Here is a 10,402-nt window from a genome sequence, read left to right on the forward strand (position 1 = left end):
CTCAACTCATAAACAGAAAATTTTGCTTTAATGTCAACACAGGTACGGGTCCAAAGTACCCCGGCTCTTGCCTTAAATATTAATCAATGTACATATTTGTTTAATACATGTAACATAAGTGGAGTTTCGGTACACCTTCCAGCTTCTGCAGTGGCGGGATAAAGAGGCTTATTAAACTTAATGGAGACAGTATGCTTTATAGAATAGCGGACGGTTAACTTATTAGAAACTGAATTTAGGTTACAGTGTTTGAATTTTACTTGTAGCTTAATTATAATCGAATTTTATTTTTGGCTTTTACTTGGTTAATCAATAATATCTGGTAGACTATCTACTGGGTGGTGAAACGGGCCATAAGAAACTCAATCAGTAATTCTAAATTTTTGAATTCCTGCTTTTCTAATTATTTTACATCAAAAGTCATAAAAAACTGTTTATAGATGACTAAAATCTGTTTAAAAACAAATGTTAAAATTATTCTACGAATTAAACGTACTCCAAAATTTTGCAAGAATATAACGCCGTTCCGGTGAAACAATGACGTAATTGCAAATTTATAACAATTTGACTTAACAACTTTATTAGGTTCTTAATAAATGCCTCTATTAGGAAAAATAATGACGTAAATGTACTACGTCTCCCGGCCGCTAGATAGCAGTTACGTCATTGCTCGAATATTGGTGCCTGTCAGGCCTCTTTCGGAAAAACATTGACGTGCAATTCAGTTGTGTGTAAACCTCGACGTTAGACGTTACTGTTTCAGTTGAAGAATGACGCAATTGTAAAATTCGGTATCGTTCTCGATTTTTGTGTGTGCAAATTTGGAAGAATAACGACGTAAGTGTACATTATGTCATTTTGATTTAAAATTTTTGCTGTTACAACTGTTCTTTATGCCAGTATTGTCTAAAATTAATCTTCTTTAATGTGACGTAAGTGTTCTTTCTGACATTTTTACCTGAAATTTTATACGTTAATATAGGAATTCTTTGACGTTATTTTGAACTATTTTGTTACAGAAAGAGTGCATCTAATATGGGTTCAAGAGCTGAGAAGTTAGTTAATCTTGCTCTTTCTTTAAATAAAAATCAAGATGATATTTATGAAATGCCTGGATGTTAGAACGTAAATCCTGATTCTGGAGTAAAGAGTTATACTTCCGATTCATATGTTATATAAAATGAGAACGCAACTAAACTTAGAATAAGAAAAGTTGGTAACAATTCGTACGATGCAATGAGTTCACAAAGCTCAGAGGAGTTTTCTTCAGGTTCGAGTGATAATTATGAGCCTTCCGTTGTTGACGACGCCTCAAGCTGCTCGTCAAAATCTTCAGAATCAGGCAAAAAAGAAACTGTTCTGCAAGAGTTAGTTAACACTTCAAATACTACAGATGTCGTAGAATGTGATGATAATTCAGCAAATGTTAAAAAAGGCAAGAAAAGGGTAAAAAACACTAAAAATTGGAAAAGTGTAAAAGCTAAAAGATTAAAGAATAGTGGACAGAGCTATGTATCTAGATTAGGAAAAGTGATGCAGGCAAAAAAGATGGGACCACCTTGTCCAGAGAAGTGTACACTTGCGTGTTCAAATAAGGTGTCTGAGGAGTATAGAGCTCAGATTTTCAAGGACTATTGGGAGATGGCTTCATTGCAGAGGCAACGTGATTTCTTGGGCTCCTGTATTCAACCACTCCAACTAAAATATAGACGAATCACCGCTGGTGTACCTCGGAAACCAAACTGTGCTTTCTATCTTATAATTAATGGAGAAAAAACCCGAGTATGCAAAACATTACTAATTAATACTCTTGGAATAACAGAAAGGAATATCCGAACAGTTATCGAGTCAAGAGCATCAGGTAATGGAATTGTGCTAGAAGATAAAAGAGGAAAGCACGGCAAACATAAAAAGGTGGATGAAGAAGTAATTCAATCAGTGCGGAATCACATCAGTTCTATTCCGAGAGTTGAGAGTCATTATGTCCGAAAGGAGACTAGCAGGGAATTTATAGATGGCGGTTTGTCTATTTCTGAATTACATCGGAATTATTCAAGCGAAAGACTTTCAGCTCAAAAAAAATCCGCTACCTATGATACGTATGCGCGAATATTTAATACAGAATACAATTTAGGATTTTTTATTCCGAAAAAGGATCAATGCGATCTCTGCGAGACCTACCGGAATTCAGTAGATATGGAAAAGCAAACCTTAGAGACTAAATATCGGGAACATCTAGCTGAAAAAGAATTAAGTAGAGCGGAAAAGGAGAAAGATAAAGAAAGAGCCAGAAACAAAGAAATTGTGTTAGCTGTATACGATCTACAGGCTGTGTTACCTGTTCCAACGGGACAAACCTCTGCTTTTTTTATAAAAGTCGACTCAACTGTTACAACTTTACGGTAAGTAAACTACCATTGGTCTAAAAAAATGATAGTAATGTAATACTTTTTTACATCTTGTTAAGGGTATAATAGTAGGTACCTCGAAAAATATCGAAAATTTTATCTTTCAAAATTAAGGATTCATATTTGGGCATGTTATAACATCTACTTTAAGATGTCTAAATATGAATCCTGTTATGCGCTTAATGTCTACTCCTAAACATGTTCTTCTTTTGTGTAATGATTTTTAACCAAGAAAATCTTACAGGTAACTGAAATTGGAAATGACAAGTCCGACTGCTTTTTTTGGCATGAAGGCTTAGGCCACAGAGGGGTAACAGAAATTGGATCCTGCGTATTACTCTATCTTGAAGAACTCGCTAAATTGAAACCTGGTCTTGACGTGGTGTTTTACTCTGACAATTGTGGCGGACAACAAAAAAACAGGTATGTTCTGGACTGTACGAGTAGTCAACTTCAATTAGAAAATAAACTAAAAATAATCTCATTTAATTTGATTTGGATTTTTTTTTCAGATATATGATTGCAGCCTATTTGTATGCAGTGGAAGTGTACAATATTAACTCTATTACTCATAAATATTTAGTTCGCGGTCACACCCAAAATGAGGGCGACGCTGTCCACAGCATAATATAAAAAGCTGTAAAAAAGGCTAAAAATTCGGGTCCAATTTATGTACCCGACCAGTATATTTCATTAATAAGATATGCCAAAAAGAAAGGAAATACGCTGGTTGTTAAGGAAATGAGTTTTACTGATTTTGTTGATTTGAAAGCTTTATATGGAGAACTAGCTCCTAGTTTATTTAAGAATGTTAACGGACAAGAATTCAAAATTAGCGATGTAAAACTACTTCAGTTTGAAAAAGGATGCGAAGTATTCCGTTACAAATTAAGTTTTAAACAACAGGAATGGGACAGCGTAGAATTTAAACCTAAGAAGAGGCGTGTTTCTGAAGTAAAATCTATTAAGGAAATTACGACAAAATCTGTTTACACCAACAAAATCCCCTTAACAGATAACAAAAAGAGGGACTTAAAAAGTTTAGTGGACAGTCGAATTATTCCCCAATTTTATAAATATTTCTTTGATTCAGTTATTGATTAAATTTCATTTTTATCTATTGCTTAAAGTTTTTTGTGGATTTTCTTGTTTAGTTCCGATTTTAACTTTTGTGAATTTACAAAATAGTTTAAGTAGATCCTTTTGATCTCAATAGTGTTGATATTTTTTATTTAGATTAATTTAGTTGTACCATGTATCACGTTTAAACTTTCTGTGAATGTACATTTCATACATTACTTATAAAAATATCGACAAAAATGTTGCGTTTTAGTTATACACTTTTGGAAAAACAATGACCTAATTACAAAATCAAAGTATTCCATATACACTACCTAATTTGGATATGTATCAGTCAAAACGGTTCATATTTAACTTTTTCTCCCAATAAAATCACTACAAATGACTTTCATTGACTTCTCTAAAAGTAAATTGCAAAAAATAATAATTTTCATTCGTCTCCTCTGTAAAATTTTCAATTTTACAGTTACGTCATTGTTTCACTGGAACGGCGAACATTTTTCATCACACCCCTAAAAGTCAGGCAATACGTAGTGCAAGAATGTGTATGTGTTGTGTTTGATCATATTGATGTAAGATGTTTGACAATATTTGAATTGTCAAAATTTTTGTTTTATGATTAAATTATAAACAATAAATTTTACTGAATACTACTGCTATTACTGAACAATAAATATTACTTTGTAAACAATAAATTATATTGTTTACAAAGCAATAAAGTTAATTACATGTACTCAGTTGACGCAAAATCGCAATAATGTTGTATGCACGCAATAGTGCAAGCACTGCCAGATCTTTATTTAACGTAAGTATTCTAATACACTCCAATTCAATTCCAAGTTATACAATAATTCATAGAATTTCAATATAGTTTTACTATGATCCTTCCTTCCTTCCTAAAAATAATTTATAATTTCCAAAGATAAAACTATAACAAATGTTTAAACAATCCGCTATTTTATACTAAACAGTATCCCAATTGATTGTAAAATTCTCGTCTAGTCAGAACGCCTGGCGTTATTTTTGCAAACTCTTCAATAATTAGCATTTTTAATGATTCAATATCTGTAAGTTTTTGGTCAGAATGGATTTCTGATTTTAGATGCCCCCAGATAAAGTAATCGTTAGTAGCTAGATCTCCCGATCTCGGAGGCCACTTAATGTTACAGTTAGGTTGAATTAAACAATTATTAAACCTGTTTTTAAGGAACTCCTTAACCTCCCAGTTAATGTGGGCAAAGCGTCCGTCCACTTGAAACCAAATTTTTTCTTCATCTGGAGCTATTTCTGCAAGTCTCGTTAAAATCTCTTCTTGTAGCAAGTCTAAAAGCTTTTTTGAATTTAAAATTTCCTCATAGAAAAATGGTCCAATAATATTGTGTCTAAATATTCATACACAGATATTTATTTTTCGACAATATTGGGTATGGCTTTCAATATTATCCTCGGGCTTTCTTGTTGACCAAATCCTTTAATTTTAAACATTTGGTTCATTATTTAATGTAAATATACATTCATTACTAAACATTAATTTAAAATGTTTTTTAACCATTGTCTGTCTGCATTAGCCCTCTCTAAAATTTCAAACAACAAAATTTCGCTCGTCTCTCAACATCTTCTCTTAGTTCTTGATGACATTGAAATTTATATGAACGGAAATTATTCATTTTCAAAATTTTTAAGGCCGTGGAATTATGAATATTAAACTGGTCTGCAATGGTCCAAGAATTTATTCTAGGATTTTCTACTACTGCTGTTAACACATTTATTTCATTTTGATTTTCCAAATTTCTTGGTATATATATATATCGGTTTCAAAACGTCTTGCGTCGTTGTCCGATGCCTAATTTCCACGAATTTCTATCATTCCATTGTTCTTCGGTCAAGTCTCGGGAGCTCATTGCCTTTGTTATTCCCTCCTTCCATGTTCTTTTTGGTCTTCCTCGTTTCTTACGATTTGGTGGTATCCATTTCATGGCGATTTTTGGTAGTCTTGTTTCTGGCATTCTTTGAACATGGCCATACCATATAAGTTGTTTCCTTTCTATGTCTGTTGCCAGTGATCCATCTACCCCCATCCGATTTCTTATTTCATCGTTTCTAATTCTGTCTGCTCTAGATATTCGAAGTGATCGTCTAAATACATCCATTTCTGTTGCTTCGAGTTTTCTTTTATTGCTTTCTGTTAGTCTCCATGTCTCTGTACCATAGGTTAAGCTGGTTTTTATGAGAGATTCATATATATTGTATTTTCGTCTTTTACCAATTTCTGAGCTCCAAAGAACTCCGTTAAGGCATCCAATTGTTCTACGGGCCTGGGTTATTCGTTTTCTAATTTCCCTATTGTCTGTGCCTGTGGTGTCGAAATCAATTCCTAGGTAGGTATATTCAGTGCAGAATGCAATTTCGGTTGTGTCCATCTGAATGTTGGATAGTTCTGCGCCTATTGGGAGATATTTTGTTTTTTGTGTATTGAGTTCTAAACCCCACTTCTTGTATTCTTCCTGTAGTTTTCTGGCCATATATGTCAGGTCTTCTTTATCGTTGGCTATAAGGACTTGATCGTCTGCAAACTGTAGAGTATATATTCCTCTGCACTTTCTTTTCCACTGATACAGTGCTTTCGCCACGTAGATTTTAAACAATGTGGGGGATATGCAACACCCCTGCCGGAGTCCCTTGTTTACAGGAAATTTTTTTGAAAGTCTATTTCCAATTTTTATTCCCGACGTTGATCCTTCATAAAGCTGTTTAAGGGCGTTAATTACTGTGTGGTTAATGTTTGTTTCCTGCAAAACTTTCCATAGCTTTTTAGCGGGTACAGTATCATAGGCCTTCTGAAGGTCTATAAACATAAGGTGGGTTTCTTGATTGGTACTTGATCTTTTTTCTATTATTTGTTTCAAAACAAACACATTATCGGTGCAGCTCCTTTCCGCTCTAAAGCCAGATTGTTCCTCTTCTTCTTGTTCCTTATATTCTTGTTCGATAATGTCTCAAAGTATCCTTCCATATAGGCGACTTAAGGTACTGGTTACTGATATACCTCGACAGTTTGAGCAGTCCAGTTTACTGCCCTTCTTATGTATAGATGATATGAAGGATACTTTCCACTCATGCGGGACTGGTGCACCGTTTAGATATTGGTTTATACACCAGGTTAATCGTTCAAACAGTTTGTTAGTACCGCATTTGATTAGTTCTGCTGAAATTCCCTCCGGACCTGCAGCTCGACCATTTTTTAGTAGTTGTATCGTTTGTAGAGTAGTAGAGTATCGTTTCTAGTGTATCGTACCTCAGCAATATTGTTTGTAGAGGTACAATAAGAAATTACGGTCCCAGTATTTTCAAAATTTTGTAAAATCTTTTGAATTGTTGAATGACTTGGAAGTGGTCTAATAGGAAATTTTACGCTAAATAAAGAACTGGCACATCGCGGACTATTGCCTGAATAAAAAAATTTTAGTATTGCTACTTTCTCCCCAACTGAATACATTTTTTAATAAACTTTATTATTTTTTAAACAATAAATTACGATAAATTATGGCACAAAGGCCAAAAATTTTGGCAATTCAAATATTGTCAAATATCAGAAACATTATTGTGACCAAACGCAATACGTTATACACATTCTTGCACTGAGCCTGATATTGAGGGGTGGCCTGAAAAATTTATTAAATTTTTGCAAAATTTTGGAATACCTTTACTGGAACAATTTTAACATTAGTTTTCAATGCAAATTTCAGTCCTGTACAAATAATTCCTCATGACTGTTGGTGTGAAAAAATTAGGAAAGCAGGAATTTAACAATTTAGAATTTTCCTTAGAGTCCGATGGCCCGTTTGACGATTCATCACCTTGTTTGTGTCAATAATTTTTATATTCGAATAATTAGCAAAAGATGTTGTTCGTATTTTGCCAAGTGATGTTAGTAAAGTCGATGGTAAAGTTATCTTGTGGTAGTAAATATCCAAGAAAGTAAAAAGAAACATTGTCCAGAATTAAAGAACGAAGAAAAACTTAACAATGAAACCGAAGCCCTAATGACACAGACAAAAATATAAACGAGAACAGACACCCAAGTGAAGAAGAAATTAGAAAGATGAATTAAGAAATACAAAAAGCAATCAGTATAGATTTGAAAAAAATTTAATAACGAAAAAATCCAACAAACGGACAGGCAAATAAAACCTTGAAAGTACTTTAAAGAAAATTAAAAGCTGGAACAAGTCAAATATTCAAATTTACTGTACAATATCCTTCCCAATCTCTCAAATAATATGACTCTACTGTCTTAAACAATTCATTTACACTACAGAAACTCTTTGCAAAAATTTAGCTGCAGGTCTCGATGATATTCCCTTCATATTCCTTTTAAATATACCCGTATCTGCCGTAGAAAAACTTCTTATACTGTACAAAATAATATGGACCAATCAGAAATTTCCAATATTATGGAGAAAATCTATCGGTATACCAATCAAGAAACAGGAGAAATCCTCGAATAATCGAAATTCTTACCATTCCATTTCACTGATATGCACCATAAGTAGCTACTAGAAAAACTAATAAACAAAAGACATATGTGGTATCCACAAAAACATAAAATTTTTGATTTAGCTCAATCCGGATTACGTCCATTCTGAAGCACGGCTGACAAGTTAGAAATGTTACAAACAAAGATCACCACCGCCTTTCAAAATAAGCAAGATTTAATAGCAACATCATTTGACATGGAGAGCGCCTTCGACACTCTGCTGTATAAACTGTATAAAACAAATTAAAAGAATACAATATTACGGAAAAAACATTGTCTTTTATCGAATAGTTTCTTTCTAATCGTCGCTTCAAAGTACCAGTTATCGGAAAAGCTTCCTCAACCTACGTTAAGGAAAAAAGGGAATCCCAAGGATCAGTTCTAAGTACCACTTTATTTATAATAACTATTAATGATAATTGCAAGAATATTCACAACTACAACTGTACATTTACAACTACAAAGGTAATCCAAAACGCAGTAAATGAACTAACTTTATGGTCTATAAGCTTTGGTATTAATTTCGCTACTAGACTATAATAATGAAATAGACAACACTGAAGAAAACCCATATTAAAACCCAAACCAAAACGAAATAACAATAGAAGAAATAAGAGAAATAATACTCAGGCTCAAAAGAGGAAAGGCAGCTGGCTATGATAAGATAACTGCGGAAATGCTAAAAAATATGGGAGAAAATGGAAATGAAATGCTTAGAAAAGTTTGCAATAAAGCATGGAATGAGAACAAAATCCCAAAAGACTGGGAAGTGGGCGTTATTCTACCCATTTTCAAAAAAGGTGACAGACGAGAATGCAGCAACTACAGAGATATAACTCTCCTGAGTATCCCTTCCAAAGTTTACGAACGAGTACTGGAGAAAAGACTACTACAAGAAGTAGAACATAAGCTGGAGCAGTCACAGAGCGGTTTCAGGAAGGGAAGAAGCATCCATGACCATGTTTTTACACTCAAGCACCTAATACAAAATACACGAAATACAAGCACGGAACTATACCAAGCCTTCATAGACCTCGAAAAAGCATTTGATAGAACCCCGCGAACCGAAATAGACAAAAGCCTAAGAAACAGAGAAGTAGACAGCAAACTCAGGAAAGCTATTATGAGCCTATACAAGAACACAAGAAACAGAGTAAGAACTGATAATATGGAATCAGAAGAGTTTAGAGTCAATGATGGCTTACGACAAGGAGGTGTACTAGGCCCCATCCTGTTCAATATTGTACTAGATGTTGTAATGAAGGAAACTAGAGAAGAAACATCGAGAATATTTGTTGGACATAGAAACCTGGAAATGATACAGATAGCGGAGTGTGCATTTGCAGATGACCTCGTCGTATTTGGAAGAAACGAGGACGCACTTAAGAGAAACCTCCAGATATGGAGAGATAAACTCGAAAAACGTAACCTGAGAATTAATGAAAGTAAAACCAAGGTCATGGTATGTGGGAAAACAGACCAACATACAAACATTAAAATCAATAACTATACTTTAGAACAAGTCGAAACCTTTAAATACCTGGGAGTGCAACTAGAGAGTAGGGGTACACAAGAAGCAGAGATAAACAATCGAATAGCAAACGCTTCCCGGATATACCACGCAATTAAGAGCACATTCCTATCTAAAAAAGAAGTATCCCAAAAAGCAAAGATAGCTATCTACAACACAGTTTTTGTACCTATCTTAACATTTGGATGTGAAAGCTGGACGCTCACCACCAGACTAAAAAATAAACTGCAAAGTATTTCAATGAAGTATCTAAGAAGAGTACTAGGGGTGACCAGAATGGACAGGATACTGAATGATGAAATAAGAGAACGCCTTAAAGTCCAATCAATAGAGAAGAAAATCGAAGAAGCCCAACTGAGATGGTACGGCCACATGGTAAGGATGGATAAAAAAAGCCAAGTGAAACAAGTGTGGGAAGCGAGAAGAACCTTGAAAAGACTAAGGGGCACACCCATGAAGACCTGGGACGATGAAATTGCCGCCATCCTAGACAGGAGAGGAGTCACCAAGGAGCAAGCGAAGAAATTGGCAAGCAACAAGAAGAATTGGAGGAAGTTTGTATATGAAACCTAAAAAGAGACTTTACATCCAACACCTTAAGGTAGAAGGGTTATTGATTATATATATATATATATATATATATATATATATATATATATATATATATATATATATATATATATATATATATATATATATATATATATATATATATATATATATATATATATATATATATATATATATATATATATATATATATATATATATATATATGTATATATATATATTAATTTCGCTGCTGAAAAATCAAAAGTACTTTAATACAGTCGAAGAACATAAAAT

At 33.6% G+C, this 10,402-nt stretch overlaps 1 protein-coding gene across 1 annotated transcript; it reads left to right on the plus strand.

Annotated features, from left to right (window-relative positions):
- The first annotated feature begins 675 nt into the window (after positions 1–675).
- On the plus strand, positions 676–2,991 carry LOC140440839 (uncharacterized). Its single transcript, XM_072531200.1, has 2 exons — positions 676–2,402; positions 2,653–2,991. The coding sequence occupies exons 1-2, from the start codon at positions 1,237–1,239 to the stop codon at positions 2,654–2,656; spliced, it is 1,170 nt and encodes a 389-aa protein (XP_072387301.1). The 5' UTR covers positions 676–1,236; the 3' UTR covers positions 2,657–2,991.
- Positions 2,992–10,402: the final 7,411 nt, after the last annotated feature.

This window comes from Diabrotica undecimpunctata, chromosome 5 (genome assembly GCF_040954645.1).
Source record: "Diabrotica undecimpunctata isolate CICGRU chromosome 5, icDiaUnde3, whole genome shotgun sequence".
Lineage (NCBI taxonomy): Eukaryota > Metazoa > Arthropoda > Insecta > Coleoptera > Chrysomelidae > Diabrotica > Diabrotica undecimpunctata.

What these genes read in the sequence shown, in the direction of transcription:
- LOC140440839 (XM_072531200.1), top strand. Translation starts at nt 1,237, where the DNA reads ATGAGTTCACAAAGCTCAGAGGAGTTTTCTTCAGGTTCGAGTGATAAT.